The sequence below is a fragment of the Ylistrum balloti genome, unplaced genomic scaffold, assembly GCF_031769215.1.
Source record: "Ylistrum balloti isolate Yb309-2 unplaced genomic scaffold, AGI_CSIRO_Ybal_v1 Utg371552, whole genome shotgun sequence".
NCBI classification, from domain to species: Eukaryota; Metazoa; Mollusca; class Bivalvia; order Pectinida; family Pectinidae; genus Ylistrum; species Ylistrum balloti.
Window position 1 is genome coordinate 494391 of NW_026782798.1, and position 20972 is coordinate 515362.

The 20972-nt window shown below is 33.1% G+C and overlaps 1 protein-coding gene across 1 annotated transcript; it reads left to right on the forward strand.

Annotated features, from left to right (window-relative positions):
- The first annotated feature begins 1082 nt into the window (after window positions 1-1082).
- LOC132562961 (F-box/WD repeat-containing protein 7-like) lies at window positions 1083-19219 on the forward strand. The gene is made up of 11 exons (XM_060227738.1): window positions 1083-1216; window positions 1758-1882; window positions 2492-2644; window positions 2918-3036; window positions 3822-3976; window positions 4902-4974; window positions 6317-6428; window positions 7620-7744; window positions 8793-8868; window positions 17977-18092; window positions 19091-19219. The coding sequence occupies exons 1-11, from the start codon at window positions 1083-1085 to the stop codon at window positions 19217-19219; spliced, it is 1317 nt and encodes a 438-aa protein (XP_060083721.1).
- The last annotated feature ends 1753 nt before the right edge of the window (window positions 19220-20972 follow it).

Sequence of the window (20972 nt, forward strand, 5' to 3'; positions counted from 1 at the left end):
TTGTCAAACTACAGTTATCCCCCTTTACGAAGTTCGCCATTTCCTGTTCTTCCCGCGTCATTGGTTACACTTTTTGACTTAGAAGTTCTCTTAGCACAATGACGATAACCAGATGACTGCCTGCAGTTAGCAATACAAAATTTCAACTTGCTTCATATACAGTCCATGGTATAATATAATGTCGCACGTTGCATTTCATATTCTGTAACTTTATGCATTTCATCCAAAGACTAGACTATTGTCAACATCACGTGCAACAGTCAGAATTACATAACTTTGAACAAAGACATCGCAATGATTTTTGAACTTAATACAAGGATCCTGGATTCATGATTTTCCTGTGGTACTTACTATTCTTTTAGAACCCACTGTATCTTAGCAATACGACTCGTCAAAATTTTGGAAATGGAGCATTGATATCAATTCTCTGCCAAAACATGGTCGTTGTATCTGAAAGTATACATATCTTTTTTGATATGTTTAATCCACAATAGCAAGACACTAAGCAAATAACTGATTCCTGATATTTTGTTCTCACCTCCCTCTTTTCTCATGACATAATTGGTTTTTAACGTTCTTCTAACAAAATATGTATGCTGTCACTATCAATTTGCCTTTGTCTAAATACTTTGAGTCCAAATGATTTAAAGAAATAAACATGTGGAATATAATGGGTAATCATTATTTGAAGAGAATACTTAATTACAATTGAATGAAATTTCTTAAATCAGTATGTGTAAAAACAGGTAAAACTCTATGTGTTTGTTAATAAGCTTATAATTGACTAGTAATAAGCCAAACCACATCTGTTACCGTTTCAGTGGAAATCATTGCCCTTATTTGAGCCACAAATTTGGGGTTGGGAACTTGGGCTTACTGCAGGATCAAATTTACATGTTCCTCTTATGTAAAAAGAACAGATCAGTGTGACCCAGTCCGATTCTGCTACACATTTGATTATGTTCTGTTTGTAAATTTACTACTCATAATTATGTGTAACTTTTCGATGTTATTTTTTTTCAAATTTGTTGACACAGGGAGACGAGACATATCATGGGAAATTTTAAGATGAAGTCCACCAAATGATGGATCTCACAGAAGAGTTACCCCAGGAACTGGTGGAGAAAATCATATCCTTCCTCAATGTAAAGGATATTGGAAGGTTTTCTAAAGTATCTGTTAGTTGGAGAGAGGCAGCAAATAAAGATTCTATATGGTAAACTTTAAATACCAGTGTTTATTGCATTTGCAATGTAAATACTAGGTAAAAGTGATGATAAAGTATTGTTCCAAATTATCAACATAGCTCAAAACTGAAACACTAAATTTTTATATAGCTTATATTTTGTACTTTATACATGTTTTTCGAACATCAATGTATATTTCCACTTAAATCCCTGCAATACATAAGAAAATGTTTTGTAATACCTCATTCTTTTAAGATCACATGAAAAGAAAAAAATGAAGGGATTTTATGCAAGTATGCTTTAAATAGTTGATATCTAAATGATGTAAAACTATTTACGTATAAATCAATGCTGAAAAACGTTCTATATTATGAAAGACTAAAATGTTCAGCAGTGTAGTATCACCATAGGGCATTAAAGGGCCGATGTTTCACAACAGAGTGCAGTAAAACTATAACATAACAAGAACATAACACAGACTTATAATAACTTAGTTGTTGTTAACTTACTACATGTATGTGATATGATACTATTGTTTTACAATATACTATACAATATTGATCTCAACAGGTTACATGAGTGTATGATAAAAGGATGGCTGAGGTATGGAGTCAACAATGAAATCATCAAAGCATGCTCACTGCCACAGAAAGATACTAATGTCTCTCTTACCTCACCTATCTTCAAATTGTTCAGTAAGATTCACCCCTTTTTTTTTATCAAGTTCTCACTGCATGCACATTTTATATTATTGTTATTTCTATAATACCAGGGGTGTACATATACCATATTGTCTTTCGTTCATTTGCATGTACATATTGATGATTATATCAAAACTGTACAATAATAAGTACATATATTTTATATAGAAGTGCATCTTTGCACAACAGTGCCACTTATACATAAACTTAATAGAAATTTATTTCAATTACAATTATTACAGTTTACAGTAACATAAATGAAAACCAAAGCAAGATCATTATGACATCATCTTTTGATATAGAAATAACACTGCTCAAAATGTCTGCTCCTCTGGATGGACTGTACAGTTGGTAATGAAAAAAGTTTTGATTAAGGTATTGGTTTAATCTGCATAAGATATCAACATACATATAAAAGCATTGAATCGTATTGTTGATGTTTATTATTTACCATAAATGACTGATTTTTAAAGCAAGAATTGTGCTGCTGTGCAAAATTATATTTGTGTGCAAAGCTCTGTCATTTATACTGTTCGTAAATGCCATAACAAGGAAGAGCATTGCTTGGTTATTCATCACCAATATGTAAATTGATTGTTTCAGTTCCAGAGGATACTAGATTATCTCCCCTGTGTAAATGGAAAGACATATTTTTACGAGTACAACACTTGTCAAAAAACTGGGCTAAAGGACGTTACACAGTTGGCCCCATTCTACGAGGTCATAAACAAAAAGTGTCTGCAATTGCCTGTAATGGTAAGAAAAGAAAATAAACATGTATTTATGTATCATAATACACTCATACATGTGAACATGTGATTCAAAGCTAGACTGGATTTACTCCCTAAGTAACAAAATTAAGTGGATTAGTGATAACTATAATGCAATAGACTTGATTCAAGTTACCTATATAGTGAGTGAATCAAGTAAAGGAATTATTTACAGCTTATAATATAATTGTCATCTGAAAATATTAGAACCTGTAAAATTTTGTTTATCATGTTTTTTGATGTAATTCTATGTTTATAGGTACAAGTATTGTGAGCGGGAGTGATGATAAACTATTCATAGTCTGGGATCTAGCCACATGTACAGAAGTGAAAACTCTTCACATGCATTCTGATAGCATCAATGCACTTGTACTCAGGGTAGGTTATATCATTACTCAAACTGTATTTACATGTAGCTTAATCATGCAGTACTCAAATAAATCATACTTGGGCTGGGTCATATTCTGATTCTGAACATGTCATAATGCTTTTAGCATAGAATAAGAAGCTCAATTTATGTATATGTAATATACATGGTTAACCTAATAGTCAGGTTGGTTAATTTCGTTTTTGTCAGATAGGTCAATGTGGTTTTTATCCATTAATAAGCCCATTCCAGGTAATAGGCCCACCATGTCCCACACAAGTTGCAGTTTCAGTAGAAATTAGTAATAGTAGTCACTTGGCTATGGTACAAGATTGTTTTTTATAAGGGGTTTACATACCAGGTGTATGTTTTGTTAGTCCCTTTATAGTTGATTACAATGTATATTGTTTTCATTTATTTTCAGATTAAACCAGGCACTTTATAAGTGTATTGTGTTTTTTTCTAAGTGATTATTCATTGTAAGTTAAAGCTAATTTACCAAAAACATCCTTGATCACGATTCAGAATTTCATGATGTGAACAATTTACATATGTAATTGACATGCAGGGTAAACAAAAAAATCCCCCTCAGACCTCAAAACTCTGGTTGAAGTACTTCTGCCCTCAAGGACAGTTTATTTATATCATATACCTAAAATTGCACTTTAAACATTACTTTAAACATTACTTCAAACATTACTTTAAATATGTTCCCCTCTTAAGTTAAATGTATTAACGAACTTGAAAACATTTTAACCCTTTTTCTGTCTCTAACCTTGACATGACCTTTTTACAGGGTAACACAGCCATCACTGGCTGTTCGGACAGTGCTATACGTGTTATTGATATAGTTAGTGGTCAGGTCATCTTTACGCTGATGGGACATGCAGGAAGTGTTGAACACTTAGGCATTGTGGGTAATAGTTACCTGATCAGTGCTGCTACCGACAAGTAAGTCACTAAAACTCACCAGTGATATCTGAATACAGAAACCCTGTTTTTAATCAAACTAAGTTGACTTTTACTTTCTTGTTGTTTGTTATATCAATACAGATAACATTTTGAAGGGGCTAGCAGGCAGGACTGCCATTATATGTATTAGCTGAAAGGCATATGTAAATTAGATTCTTTTTTGTAAAAACTATTGACTTACAAGTTATTTCTGACTACTTAAGATTAAAAATTTTCAAACTTATAAAATCGAAAAGATAAAAAAACAATGATTATACTTCTAAATCCAAGTAAAGGTTACATTCTTAATAAGCTATTACCAAGAACATATTTTTATTGAGCTCACTCCTTGGATCATTGAGGATGTATATATATATATATATATATTTTTTTTTTTCACTGTCAAACTTTACATGTGATCAACTAAAAAAAAATGGTGATACCTGTAAGTTACATGTCTTGAAAGTTGTAATCTCAATGATCATGTGTTGGAGATTGGAGATAATAACAAATAAACATACCATCTCTAGAATCTGGACATTTATATATGTAATGAATGAAAGATCAGCTAGGACTAGTATCAGACAACTGAATCAACTAAAGAAGATGATTTCTTTTTAATGCTTTTGAATGAACTCAGATATTCATAAAAAGTAACTTTCTACTCTTAAAATAGAAAATGTTGACATATTGTCTCCCACATAGATTTATTGTGATATCATGATTAATGTTATTGGAAGAAGTGATAACGGAAAATTCATAAATAATGATGTAATATACAAAATAGTAAGAACTCAGCCAGTCACAATTCTGACAGATAATTTAATGATTATGTTTTCTGAACATAGCTTATTACTGAAAATGTTATGACACTAATGAAGATGTTTTTGTGCTGTAAACAGTTGATTTATCTGAATTTTTTCAGGACGGTAAGAGTGTGGTCTCTACCCGATCGACAATTGAAGTGTGTCTTCAAGGATCATACAGATGAAATTGAGGTACTTGTCTTCTATTGGCAATTTATTTATAATTACATTTTTTATGGAGTACAAATTACCAATAAGTTATGGAACTTTGTTATGGAACTGACCGCAATTCCTTTAACAGATGTAGTAATGTATTAAGGCAGAAATTCTAATCTCTTATATATATATTCCATGTATTCAGATTTCATTCTATCCTCTCTACTGCATGTATTTTAGGCCTGCTTTTGTAGTTGTGAATCTGTGAATCATATTTTTGCAACATTCACTCTTTGCATGATAGATTACACAAAATTCTGTTTCCCATTAATTCATTCAATTCTTGTATGCTGTTATTTTATTTTTGAATTCCATAGTAAGTGAGTTGACAGAACCAATATTTATTTGTTTGCCTGATCTATGACCCTGTTAACAGTCAGTCTAAGTCCTTTTAAGACAGGTCTCTATGCAGTAGCTGGTGATTACTTTGCTGAACATAATGTGGGAGGTCCATTTACATCTACAAATTGATGATTGTATAATACTGTACATATTTCAACAACAGTGCTGCTATATAAACTTAAATCTACAGTAACATAAATGACAACCAATCTGTGATCATTATGACATAATTATTGTTGGTGTAGAATTAACACTGGTACACTGTCAAAGTGGCTGCTCCACTTGATGGTCTATAGATATGGGATTAAGTGTTGTATCACCGCTAAGGACACAACTTAGATAATTTCCATTACCTTTACAACATATGTATTTACAACAGAATTGTAACAAAATAACTTTGTTTTTACTTTCATACTCATTTTTTCTTTTTTTATCTTTGTTGATAATGATTTTAAAACATTTTTTTCGTGAGTGATGAGTAATGCTAGTGGTGTGACCTTATGATTGCAAGAACACATGTATATGTGAACATGTCAATGGCCTTAATGAATCCACAACATTATAACTCAGTGTGTATACATTGTTGTTCTTTTTCTGGCAAATTGTAAATAAGACAGAGCTGAAATACTCTGTCATATGATAAGTTAGAGAATGTGTTTTTTTTTTCTGAAAAGATATCTGATAAAATTAATATTTAAATTTAAATGAAATTGAAACAAACATTTATTTGCTGTTTTTGCATTGCTTATTAAGCTTTGAATCTTTTACTTCTATGTTAAACTTTGATACTATAGGTATTTGCATGCATATAGATGTACTTATGTCTCGTTCTGTTTGAGTCTGTGGAATTAAGCTTTCAGAAAAGATTTCCTATAATCAATAGATTTACAAGACATGTTGTACCACACCTTTTCTTTGTTATGTATTTTACACCAAATTCATGCTGTTGTTTGTTTTGTAATGCCTGTATTTCCAGTGTTTGTGTTGCCATGGTAACTATGTTCTCACCGGGTCCTGGGATAAAACCATGTTTATGTGGGACATAATAAAAGAGAAACAGCTCCATAAGTTTGAAGGACATGAAGAAGGTATATAGTGTGTTTGAAATTAATATAATATTGTTTTCTACTTATTCAATTGATATGTTTCATACTCAAGACAAGAGGAATACATTGATATATGATGTAAACAAAATTGTAATACAAAATTTTGATTGAAAACACCAGAGCAAAATATAATCACAAGAAACATTTAAACATGCAAATATAAGGAGAATCAGAGATGCTCTCCTGCTTCATCAACAAACCCAGATGTAATGTAGATTTAGATCAATTTAAATAAATAAACTCAGAAAAAGGTGAAGACACCATAAAAAAAACAATACAATTTTATTTTAAAGAAACTTGAAATTTATTTCAGAAAGTAAATTATTAAACATGTTCAAGATATCACAAGATATCAACTTTAAATTGCTACTGAAAAAACTTGATTCTCATGATGTGAATGCACTTAGGTGTCAAAGTATCAATTAACAATGACCACTGTATTTGGAGACGAAACACATTTTCCTATAACAAGGGGAATAACTCTTGCATGCTTCTGAGTATTTCTGAAACCCCTTTTCCCTACCTCCCACACCTCCAACACACCAGTAACACATGTGCATGTTGTCTGCGAACATGTGAACAAAAAAAAGAAGAATGAAATTAAGTTGAATATTTCGGTTAATATACATGTATATAATAGGATGTATATTTTGTAGGTACAGAATTATTTTTAAATTTTAACAAATTTCCAGATAAGACCTGCTATAAATGCCTCAGCTGTACAAATGTCAGAGTTGTACTATATATTTCACTATTAGATTCTGAGACTTTGTTCACCGAATGAAGTTTTACAGTTCCCTCTGCTTATACTGTGAGATCATTGTTGATCACAGACCAAATTGCAACATTTGAATATAAATTTATTTCATGCTTTAGGGTAACATGTACAAGTATGTTTTTTTTAATCAGTCTTGGTCGATTGAAAATAAAGTGTACAATGTAACTAACATTGAATGTTTTTTTTTTATTTTCTGTATAATTAATACATGTACCTAATCACCTGAATATTGGATGAGACACCTTGCCCTGAATATATTGTAATATCTGTATTGGATGATATTGGGTTTTATTTTAAAATTTCATTGTAATAATCACTACATACCCAAATCACGCAAACAAAAGTACACCTACTGGATTGTCTCCCCTGAATTATGTCCCTTGAATTTGTTTCAGTTGTCAGTTGTTGTCAGTTTGATGACAAAATAACCGTTAGTGGTAGTGCTGATTGTACTCTTAGAATTTGGAGTACAGAAACAGGGGAGTGCAGCCATACATTAGAAGGGCATTCTGGAGAAGTGGTAAGAGCTTGTAAAAGCTTTATGTTGATAACAACTGCACATGTATCAGTGATTTGTAGTCATCTAATTTTTCTTTGTTTCTTCTTAAAAAAATTACCCCCTGTTCAATTGTTAAAATGTAGAAAAAAAATCTTTGATTTATGCATGTATATACCATTGAAATGATAATTTTTTATGTTGCTTTTCATTTTTTTATTTTATTTTTTTAAATTTTTGTTTTGTTATATCAGTGAAATATGATTTTTGAATTTAGAGTCAGATTATTTCCCTACAGCTAGTCTAACTTTTGCATAGATACTTTTTATATATTTAAATACATCAGAGATAAAAAAAAAAAGATAATGAACAAACAAATGCAAGCACACAGCTTTCCTGTGCTGAATAGGCTGTGATAGCATAAAATGCATGAAAAATTTTAAATGTACTTACAATATACTGGTGTTTTGGGTATTTTGTTATCAATGTTTGCAGTATCTTTTGAAATAGACAACCTTCTGTAAACAAATGTTGTCTGTCTTCATGGAGTACTATGCCTCTGGTAGATAACTGAGCAATTCAATTATAGAGGAAAGATAGAGAATGGTATCAAACCTCCAACCTGCACAATTTCATATTAAAACCTAGGAAAGATAAAACATTGAAGGTAGAATACCCATGTATTGCAGATATGGATTACTTTACATAGACCATAAAGCTCCTGGGCATTCTGTTATTGTTAGTTGAAAATCAAATGAGATTTGTTTGTGTCTGTACCAATCTCTAATGAGTCTTACTTTATATATTGTAGTGAATACAGATCTGATATTTAAATAGGTTTTAGAATTTTTTTGTCATATTCAAAGTCTTTTCAGATTAGGAAATAAAATGTATTTTGTAGCAGTCAATATTTATGGTAGCCAATACTTAATGTAAATCAAATACAATACATTGATTTAGACCAACAAATGTTATTGCAGAAGTTTTCAAAAGTCTTGCTGTTATATTGACATGGTGAAAGTGTTCTGTATTAATTCATTGCTATGACAGTTGTTTGTTTATGTTTGTACAGTACTGCTTGGTATATAATAAGGAGCTGATCGCCTCAGGGTCCCAAGATAGTACCATCCGCCTGTGGTCTCACTCAGGTAAGTCAGTACCATCCGCCTGTGGTCTCACTCAGGTAAGTCAGTACCATCTGCCTGTGGTCTCACTCAGGTAAGTCATTACTATCTGATTGTGGTCTCACTCAGGTAAGTAAGTACCATCCGCCTGTGGTCTCACTCAGGTAAGACAGTACTATCTGACTGTGGTCTCACTCAGGTAAGTCATTACCACCCGCCTGTGGTCTCACTCAGGTAAGTCAGTACCATCCAGTTGTGGTCTCACTCAGGTAAGTTGGTACAGTCTGAATGTTGTCTCACTCAGGTAAGACAGTACAATCTGACTGTGGTCTCACTCAGGTAAGTCAGTACCACCTGCCTGTGGTCTCACTCAGGTAAGTCAGTACCATCCAGTTGTGGTCTCACTCAGGTAAGTTGGTACAGTCTGAATGTTGTCTCACTCAGGTAAGACAGTACAATCTGACTGTGGTCTCACTCAGGTAAGTCAGTACCACCTGCCTGTGGTCTCACTCAGGTAAGTCAGTACCATCCAGTTGTGGTCTCACTCAGGTAAGTTGGTACAGTCTGACTGTTGTCTCACTCAGGTAAGTCAGTACCATCTGCCTGTGGTCTCACTCAGGTAAGTCAGTACCAACTGACTGTGGTCACACTCAGATAAGTCAGTACAATCTGACTGTGGCCGCACTCAGGTAAGACAGTATTATCTGACTGTGGTCTGATTCAGGTAAGTCAGTACCTTCCGCTTGTGGTCTCACTCAATTAAGTACCATCCGCCTGTGGTCACACTCAGGTAAGACAGTACTATCTGACTGTGGTCTCACCCAGGTAAGTCAGTACCATTTGCCTGTGGTCACACTCAGGTAAGTCAGTACCATCCGCCTGTGGTCTCTCTCAGGTAAGTCGGTACCATCCGCCTCTGGTCTCACTCAGGTAAGTCGGTACCATCCGCCTCTGGTCTCACTCAGGTAAGTCAGTACCATCTGGTTGTGGTCTCACTCAGGTAAGTTGGTACAGTCTGAATGTTGTCTCACTCAGGTAAGTCAGTACCATCCGCCTGTGGTCTCACTCAGGTAAGTCAGTACCATTCGGTTGTGGTCTCACTCAGGTAAGTTGGTACTGTCTGAATGTTGACTCACTCATGTAAGTCAGTACCATCGGCCTGTGGCTTCACTCAGGTATGTCAGTACCATTCGCCTGTGGTCTCACTCAGGTAAGTCAGTACCATCCACCTGTGGTCTCACTCAGGTAAGTCAGTACCATCCACCTGTGGTCTCACTCATGTAAGTCAGTACCATCGGCCTGTGGTCTCACTCAGGTAAGTCAGTACCATCCAGTTGTGGTCTCACTCAGGTAAGTTGATACTGTCTGAATGTTGACTCACTCATGTAAGTCAGTACCATCCGCCTGTGGCTTCACTCAGGTGTCAGTACCATTCGCCTGTGGTCTCACTCAGGTAAGTCAGTACCATCCACCTGTGGTCTCACTCAGGTAAGTCAGTACCATCCACCTGCGGTCTCACTCAGGTAAGTCAGTACCATCTGATTGTGGTCACACTCAGGTATGACAGTACCATCCGACTGTGTCCGCACTCAGGTAAAACATTACTATCTGACTGTGGTCTCACTCAGGTAAATCAGTACCATCTGACTGTGGTCTCACTCAGGTAAGAATCTTACTATGTTTTAACTGAACTAATATCACCAGTATCTGACTCTCTGGGATCATTTTGGTAAATCAGTATTATCTTACTGTCTTAATCACACAGGTAAAAATGAACAAGGTAAGCTGTCTCACTCAGATGCAGAATAAGTCATGGACTTGTAATATAGGATATATTGATCTTACTGAGACACTTAGGTATGTGATCATGTACCTTTAGACACTTGGACGTGTGCATGCCAAGGTAACAAACATCACTTTTGACTCAAAGTGAGGAGGTTGGTTTATTACAGGACAATAAAATGATATGTAGTGGTGATTTTATTGAACAATGAATTAAATGGATTGATTTGTTACACTTTACCAGGAATGAGCTTATTTGCTGAATATTAGTTTGGTAATGTTTAATCAGGTTTTAAGAACAATTATAAACTACACCAGTTTGAATTAGACTTTTTTGCTCATCTGGTCCAAACTATTGAGCATTCTTGGGTGAAGAGGAACTAACTTTAAGTAATTGCTCTTAGCCACCAGGGGCTTAAGATACGACTACTGTTTGACCACAAGGCTGGGACCCAATAAGGATATTATTTCAGAAATTTTTTTTTGTTAAATGACTTGAAAGCTGAATTTGCCAGGTGAGCGATGCAGGCCTCCTTAGTCTCCTGTTTCTGGTAACATATGATAATTCTTATAACTACAGAAATTTTGAAAAAAAAAGTTGGGGGGGGGGGGGGGGGGGGGGGGGAATGATCTGGTTTCATTATCTTATCAATACATCACAATAGATTAGTGAAATAAAATTGGACCATTATAAATAGTAGGGGAGACATATATAGCAGGACACAAGGGTGTCTGAATGGTTTCCTGATGAAGGCAAATAATCTGACAGTTCCTTCATGTAAATCAGCTGTGTTTGGCATGTATAAATTAGACATGTGTTCCTCCCGAGAAAGGCCAGGAACTCCTCCTCCTCCCCCTCCCTACCCTTTCCCCCTCCTTAAGCATTAGCAGTAGGTTCCCTCCTGTGTTATCCCTGACATACCATTAGAAATAACATATACCCCTGCAGTTGTTTTAGGAGAGAAGTATGTTTAAAATACAAATTGTGTTTTAATAACTTAAAAAATTTTCTTCTTTTGCTTTCTGTCTGCAGATAATTTTGACAGAGAAAATTGTATGTATTAGAACATGTGCACTTTTTGATTGTTTTTGTATCAAGAAAGTTATCTTTATTTCTACTGCATGACTAAGTTTTATGTAAATATCACAGCAGAATATTCATAATGTATTTTTATGGAGCAAAAATATCATAATATTTCCCAGCAGGCACTTTTAACTGTAAACATGCATTACACAGCATAATACAAAGAACATAGTGTGCAGGTTTTACACTTGATTTTAGTATATATACAAGAGATGTAAATTTTTTAAAAGTCCTCTGACGAAAGAAAGGAAATGTTTATTCAAAGAAACTTTCTATCAGAATTAGAAGCAGAAGGTTCTGCTTAGGAAGCCATCTTTACACAGTATATAGTTTAAGATAGAAGCAAGGATAAATCTCCGGAATTAAATTTACAGATTGGGTACATGATACATCACCATAAATGTCAAACATCATGATGACTAAGATTTTACCATGTAATGTTACGACTCTTTCATGCAGAAACCTTGATAATACTACAATCTTTTTTTAATTTTTGTTAAAAACATATGCCATTAAATTGATTTCAGTGAAAACATTCCATTTTTTTGTTTTTGGGTTTTTTCCTTAATTATCTTTCACTTCATTTGAAACGAAGATTAAAATAAAAGAACAAATGTGTACCCTGTGATTTGATGCAATATTGAAATTAAAGATTAATGATTATTTGAAAAAATAATCCATTTGATATTTAACAGTAAGTTGAATAGGTTTTTGATTCACTGAAATTCATATAATGGTAAATTTAGAGACAAATTTTCACAGTATTTTATTTGTGATAATTTCAAAGACTGAAATTACCCATATTAAAATTGTGTATTTCAAAAGGAGACTTCCTGAGACAATAAAATTTGATTTTCAGTTCAATTCTTTACCAGTTGATTGAATTTACATAATTTCATAAAAACATAATTATGCAATCTTTTTTTTTAATTTTTGTTTTTTTTTTTCATTTCAAACCTTTCACTGGATAGATATGTTTCATTATATAGCTTAAAGTAAAAATACATAGCTTGAAGTAAAAACAAGATGTATGGAACTTTTGTATGAAATTCTGGAAAGATTTTAAGATATTTAAAACACACTTACTACCTTGTATAAAAGTTCAAATAACACAGCTAGAAGAATAAGAAAAAGCTATGAAACAATACGATAATTTGTTATTCATGTTGCAGGAATCAGTGTTATTCTCTAAAACATGATCCATACATCTATCAGCACCGCTTGGTTCCTGTGTTCACAGCGTTTTGCTGATTATATTTTCAGCACATGTCTTGTTCAGATAGATGTTTCATTGTTTTTACTGTTTTTAAATCTGCTCCCCTTGTTGGTAGCTATTTTACATACATTTTTTTCACCACTGTTAAATCTGTTGGTTTTTTTTCTGTCTGTCCCAGACCCCCTTGTGAATAGCCATATTGTACAAACTCATGTCACTGCTGCACTATTTAAATACTCTATTTGCACTACAAAACCAGATGACTTTCAAGCTAATGAAACATATGTGTATTGTTACGGAAGCAGACGTCATACTGCATCTTCTGCTGGGCAGAATTACATACATATGTAAGTCTAGTGCTGTCATTACTGCTTAAGAGCGGTAGAGTAGCCTCATTAGAGATAAATTGGCCATGTCCAACCCCCACTTATATCTACAGCCCTCAGGGGGTCATAAGCTAAGGATGCCCCATCCCTTGGGACAGGATGATTGACAGGTAGTGATATTCTCATTTAAACTTCTTTTTTCAACCCTCCCCATGTTAGTAATTTTAGGTATGTTGTACGGTAAGTTTCTGAAAATATAAAAAATAAAAATAAAAAAAGTATCAAGATGCTTTGATACATAAACTAACATTCAGTTATTGTATATTAATGTAAGCATGCAATTGTACACAACAGGGTTGTCAGGTTGGGAAGTGGTAACACTCTCTTGTGTTTAATTCACCTAGGTATCTTAGTTTGGTCCAGGGTTCGATTCCCAGAATGGGTGTAAAACGGTATTGGATCATTTGCCCAGCAACGTGCGTTTTCTTTAGGCATGCTTCCCTCTGGTCCTATAAGAGTGGTTATTGTAAGTTGTAAATAAACAAAGTTTTGATAGAATTGTGCACAAGCGAATCTCAGAAATCTGAACTTAATTGTCTGTGTTTTGGAAAAATACTAGAAAATGACTATATTTGATAGAATTTTTAAACATCAAAATAATTTCAAGTGAAATTATACAGTATATATATTGTAAAAGCTTTGTCATAGATCTCTGCTAAGAAGCAGTCAATTTTCCAAAAATTTCAGTTAATACCACTTTATATCATGTCTTCTATATTACATGACATAATTATTTTGCAAGGGTCACTTGAGCAAATGTTTTTAGTTCAAATTTTTTAAAATTCACTGGTACACATTGCTGAACTCAATCAGTTATTGCTTTCCACAAACCTTATATATTTATGCTCATTTATGTACTCTGATTGTACTACAGTGATTACTGAACAAATTATACTGAGCTGATTTTCAAAAAAAAAAAAAAAAAATATTCAGAAGTCTGAAAAAGAAAATATGTTGTGGGCTTTTTCACAGCAGAGTTTTTTTAACTTCCAAAATTTGGAACATCTACCGTATTTAAGTTTTTCAACATGACAATGTTGGTTGCTTTTGAAAACAAGCTGATTCCTGTTTCATATTGGCGGTATGTCCACAGGAATTTGTTATATGTTGCATGAGGTATTACAGAATGAAAACAATTCTTCTCTCTACAATAACAGATTCTCAAAATACAATAAATTGTTTACTGGGTACTCTGCTGTTGGAAATAAAACTTAGATATAATTTCTAGATATATGAATACTTCCATCTTTGCTTTTCCAAAATGGCAATTTTCATGAGAGGTGTCAACAGCCTTTGAGATAAACTCACAACACAGGGTTTCAAGAGATACAGGTCAATGAAGATAATTTGGAAATTTGATGGTTGTTGTAATGATGTCTTTGTGAAAATTTCAAATTCTGTGTGTATGTGATATGAAGCTAGAAATGTTTGAAGCCTTTTAGTTTGCCTGGTGGTTCCGCTGTTTTTAACTTGTGCTAATTTGGGAAAAGGACATTACTTATTGTGATTGACCAAGATTTACATGGAGGGTGACGGCGATGAAGCAGAAGATGTTTACTTTTCTGGAATGTCTGGTCTTATTCTACTTGTACTTTTTCAGGAGTCTCTATATATAGAATTATGATCACAAAGAATAAATTGATAGATAAGTGCCATTATTAAATGCAAATTTATATTCATGATATTTGAACATGCTTTCATTTATGATAATTGTTTTAGAAGATGGACAAACCATTAAGTGTGTGATATTAACATCTTAAGATTTACATAGAAAGGAAGCTGTTATGGGAGTTTTAATTGATTGATCAAGTGGAATATGTTATTCCCTTATATTGAAAGTGATGAATTCCGTTGCACCTGAATGTGCAAAATGAAAAATCAGAAAAAGTTTGGTGAAGTTTTGTATGTCATTGCAATCTACACCTTTTCTAAAATATCATTTCTACAAGGGAGACAATTATATGTTTAGAATCTGTTCTGATAACTTCTTTGTGTAAATTCAACACGTTGCTTAATGACATAGAATAAATAATCAGATGATTTCATTCATAATAATTTTTGTTGTTATTTTCACTAGAAAATAAATGAAATTGTTAAATCTTACTTAGCAGCAGTGTGTGCTGTGGTATTGCATTTCCACCCACAAATTATCACATCAAGATTGTTTCGAGCATTCTGATCAAAACAAAGTGAAGACCACAACAATGTTTCCCAAAAATTGTTTGCTAGTGGCCGAAATTGATCACCCTCATTTCCTCGGATGAAGTTGTGCCAAGTGTAAAATAGGAGATATTCTTATGTCAAGTGAGTCTAGTTTGTTTGTAGTAACAATATCAAAGCTTATTTTCTGTTAACATCTACTTCTCAGATTCTGTGTGTAGGAAATGAAACAGACAAAAACTTTAATAATTTTTGTAATAGTTGTCACCATGTCCTTTTAATATTTTTGATTTGGATAACAATACTTTATTCAGGTGTGATATAGTAACAGATACAAACCAGTATTAAGGTTTCATACCCATTCACAAGAATTGATAAAATCTATGAATGGGGAGAATGTAATGTTATGCTTAAATTCCATGTGTTTTTGTCACTGTTTCATCTTGTTTAAAGCACTGTTAGCTTAATGGGGTTAGAAAATCATTTTTGTATTCTTCTCTGTTTTCTTATTAGTAGCAGTTTTTTGTGTCCTTTTCAATGTGATAAGACGCATTTGATGTCTGTTTGTTCTTTAATTCATCTGTGTGTCCACATGTAGGTTATACTAATTACATGTAGTAGCTAGACCTCACATTTAGCTGCATACAATTTCACAGAATTCCATGATTAGATGTACTTCACTATCATCAACATTACAGCAGGTCACGGTGACATTTAATTACTAAAACATTTAAATTTTGACCTTGACATTGCATTGCCTTCATGTTTGACATGAAACAGTGATCTCCATGATTTTTTCCTGTTGTTGATTGTGTTGCTTAAATCAGAGTTTCCCACGGGTTCAATAATTATCAATTAATTTTACACACACTGACTGGAGGTGTACCATACTTTTGACTCCGTTTTCACTAAAACAAGGTTGTACATGCACGCTTCAGAAATATTTTCTACTTTGTGCTTTAAAAGTGTAGAGATTTTATCCAATTATTTTTTAACTTGAGAAAACATAAAAGAGAATAGAGAACAATTTTGATATCTTTTCCAGACCTTGTGGATTAGAAAATAAAATAAATTTGGTTTTCTTTTTTAAATGATTTTAATAAGCCCAGAATTAAATCATATCTAACCAGGTGGCCTGTAGACTTAAAAGGAAACATATATAAACGGTAGTATTATGGGATACAAGGAATGCCCAATAAATGAACATCAAATTGATATAACTTGTACAACTAAGATTTCCCCATAGATTTCCATCAACATAATCAGCTTTTATTTCATCATTTGGGAGAGCTTCTATTTCTTAACTTCAGTGATTAGTAAAATATATATTCAGGATGTGTTGATTTTGTAGTTATTTCTACCATGTACTAAAATGCTGATGGTAAAATCATTCCATCATATTTATTAGCTGTCAACACAGTGTAGAAAATGTTATCAGGTTTTCTAGTAACTGAAAAAGATGCAGAAAGTAAAAGCGTCCGTTGTTCATACCCCTCCTTTGACAAAAAGTGATTATTATGAGGTATTGAAAGCAAAGTCAGAGTTATCAAAACTCTAGCCAGCACATATTATCTCCTAAATATCTCAAAACTGGTCATTTTATGGTAAGGATATTAACTGAAGTAGATTGCAGAAATCAAAGTTGCACAGAGTTTTAGATGGACGTTTGCTCCAGCAAATCAAATGTCAGTCTCTCCTACTTACTTATACATCTATAACAGAACAATGCAAAAACTGTGGTATGGTTCCTTAAAAAAACTGTATTCTTTGTTTCTGTCTGGGTTTTTTTTATTTGCATTGTGAATTTTAAAACACACTTTGTTTAGTTGTGAAATATATACACAAGATTTGTACCATGCTAGAAGGAAATATCCCCTGAATCTCAAAACACAAATCATGCCCGTGTTCAAAATGTTTTTACCAGAAATGTTGCCTGTTGTAAGACAGTTACAAAACATAATGTGAGATGTTGCATGAGAACATGCTGCATGACTTATTGTATCTCAGTCACTGTGAAAGTTAAAAATATGCTTAAAGGATTGCTAATTCCTATGTGAGATATTTTCTTTTTCTGTAAACATCTTTCTCTGCAGCAACATGTCAAAATTCCTAAAATATTTTCTCTTAAACTATTAGATGACAGAGTTTGTTCCAGAATGTTTATACAGACTTGCCAACTGTAGTGCATTTTCACTTTTGGATTAAGAGATTTTCCCAACCAGAAATTTGTGAAAAGGTATTAAGAAAATCATTTCTGCTGTGATAGGTGGCACATTGTAGAATCTGATTCATTTGTTTGTTTGTTCAACCCACTTTCCCACTTCCCTTACACTAACCACTAGTCTATGTGGGAAAACTTTTAGGTAACAAGACCACATTTAGGAATGTTTTCAACATTAACCAGCTTCACACCATAAGTAGGTAGTATATTTTATTCCTTGTGGACGAGTTTCACCAGTTACTTTTAGGTATTATGATACTGAATAGTCCTATCTTTGTTTTAGGGAAATGTCTACATGTGCTAACAGGTCATTTGGGTGTTGTACGATGCCTCCATATCAATGGTCAGCGATTGGTCAGTGGAGGTGACCAGAAAAAAATTGCTATCTGGGACTACAGGGTAGGTGTGATACTCACTAACAAATTTACAATAGCATAGTTTTGTCTGAAAAACCAACATTTTGGTACAACAGGCTACATATGACATTTGGTACTACAGATGTACATTGTTTGTCTAGATATAACATTTTGTCCAGTGCTACATGCTAGATATAACATTAGGTACTATACTACAAGCTGGATAAGACATTTATTACCATAATACAAACTAGATATGACATTAAGGACTTCACTACAGGTTAGATATAACATGAAGGACTACACTACAAACTATATATGACATTAAGGACTACACTTCAGACTACACATGACATTAAGGACTACACTACAGACTAGATATAACATTAAGGACTTCACTACAATTCAGGTAAGATATGATGTTAAAGACTAGAGTACTGACTCAATATGACATTAAGGACTAAACATAAGACTAGGTATGACATTAAGGACTACACTTCAGACTACACATGACATTAAGGACTACACTTCAGGTTAGATATAACATGAAGGACTACACTAAAAACTATATATGACATTAGGGACTACACTTCAACCCAGCTAGATATTACATTAAGGACTACACTACAATCTAGATATGACATTAAGGACTACACTTCAGACTACACATGACATTAAGAACTACACCTCAGGTTAGACATGACATTAAGGACTACACTTCAAGTTAGACATGACATTAAGGACCACACTTCAGACTATTTATGATATGATATAAAGGACCACACTTCAGACTAGACATGACATTAAGGACGACACTTCAGACTAGACCTGACATTAAGGATGACACTTCAGACTAGATATGACATTAAGGACTACACTCCAGGCTGGATATGATATGACTTTTACGACTACACTTCAGGCTAGACATGACATTTAGAACTGCAGATTAAATATGACATTTAATTGTTACCACACTACAGACACATATTTCAAATCTTATTAGATACAGATGATTAAGAAAAAGTCTGTATTCTTTTCCAGACTGGAAAACTGTTGAATATGGTGCATAGAAACCCTACCCGCCTACATTTGATGTGGGTCAGTGAAACCAAACTGGTTACAGCCTCTCCTGAACAACCTGGAACAATCACTGTGATGAGCTACTGGTGATTATATACCGAAATGCCAAAGTTAGCCGCACAACTTTGTTTTTTCATCCAGATTTATGTATTGAAGATTTTTCATCAGTGAATTTATCATCAACTCTAAGTACTATTTCTTGCTTACAGTTTTGCACAGTGTAAGTGAATCTGGAAGTTTGAAAAGGAAATGATAAAAGTTAAAATAAAGAATGCAGATGCATATATTTTTTTTGCAGCAAAACTTATATTTTCTTGTTAAGGTAGAGTGTTCCACCAACCAGTAGTACACTCAGAACAAAACTGAATTTCAGTTATTTTGTTATTTTGGAATGTACAGAAAAAATATAACCCATAAGAAAGGCTTACATCTGTGTACACACCAAAACAATATGAACGCTCTACATTAAGAAGTAAAGAAACATCGTAAATTATGCATTTTTCCCATTGTTCATGATATGACAATGGTAAAACATATCCTTTTGTATCCTGCTTGAGATATAAGGTAACAAGGTGTGTGTAATTGTAGTTATGATTGAGTGATATATCATGTTTGTGTTTTCCTTTTTCATAATATTAAATAAAATATAATCTTTATGTAAGTTTTGGAAAATACAATGTTATGTTTATTCCAAAATTGATTTCATTTTAGAAATTATCTGATCAGATAGCATAACTATTAATTTGAAAATCAAAATATATTCTAATAGGAAATTACCATGTAGGCAATATCTTGTCCATATTTAAGCTGCTTTTCAAAGTATGTCATCGAGAATTGGAACTGCTATGAAATTCTTCATGAAAACAAAAATGTCACAATCAAATTCATATTTTGTCATAGTAAGTTAATCAATAGATTTGTTACCAAGAAGTCTGACATCTAAATTAGATTAAAGTCCATGGATAAGTGTGTCATTTATTTTTCTTTGTGCCCTTTATCATTCCATCTTGTTAGCTTCTTTGTCAATATTTTGTCATTTATCAAGAATGATTATAATATGTAATAATGTGTGAAAGTTACCTCAAAGGAATGTGGATGTTGTGTTAATGACAAAGATAGTAATGATACATGAGTATTATGTCAAAAACAATCTGATTAGAATACAGATCATAATTTACCACTCCAATATTTTCCATTCATTAAAGAAAGTATTGGAGTGGTAAATTAAGATATGTGTTTTAATCAGATTGATGCCAAAAAGTGTATGTAATTAAATTCTTCTTTCATAAGATTGACGTTGTTTGTTTATTTAGATACAAAAAAATGACCTGTACTAAATGGACCCATTTCTATGGTACCATTTATATCCAGGAATGGACTTCTTCTTACTTGCAGTATCATGGACCTATCTTGATCACCACCTCCTGAAAAAAATTCTTTAAGATCAATTGTCTTTTCCACTCTGTATGCTACCACACCCCTATTACAAACTGAAAAAAAGGACTTTAGGTTTCACGAACATTTTGTTTTTCGGTTTTTTTTGGGGTATTTTTTAAAGAAAGGTAAACAGAGGTACAAATTAATGGTTGTAAATATACTGATAAGTTCGTTATAAGTCAAAAAGAAATAAACAGAGGACGAAATCATAACAATGATCGAGTTTCTGGTGACAACATCTTTGTAGAGTTTGTTGGTAATATCTTCAAAAAGACTATTAGCAAGGCTATATTCGTCTCTTTGTCGACTTGTGCCGAATTTATTGAAAAATCTTTTCAGAACAGATCACATGTATTTTTACATTACCTTCGTAGTTAAATAACAAGAAATTTATAAATCATGCCCA

Excerpts from the sequence above, each read along its gene's own strand:
- LOC132562961 (XM_060227738.1), top strand. The coding sequence starts at position 1,083 with ATGATGGATCTCACAGAAGAGTTACCCCAGGAACTGGTGGAGAAAATC. Across the intron at positions 1,217-1,757 it reads GCAAATAAAGATTCTATATG|GTTACATGAGTGTATGATAA; the intron begins GTAAACTTTAAA and ends TGATCTCAACAG. Across the intron at positions 18,093-19,090 it reads TTGCTATCTGGGACTACAGG|ACTGGAAAACTGTTGAATAT; the intron begins GTAGGTGTGATA and ends ATTCTTTTCCAG.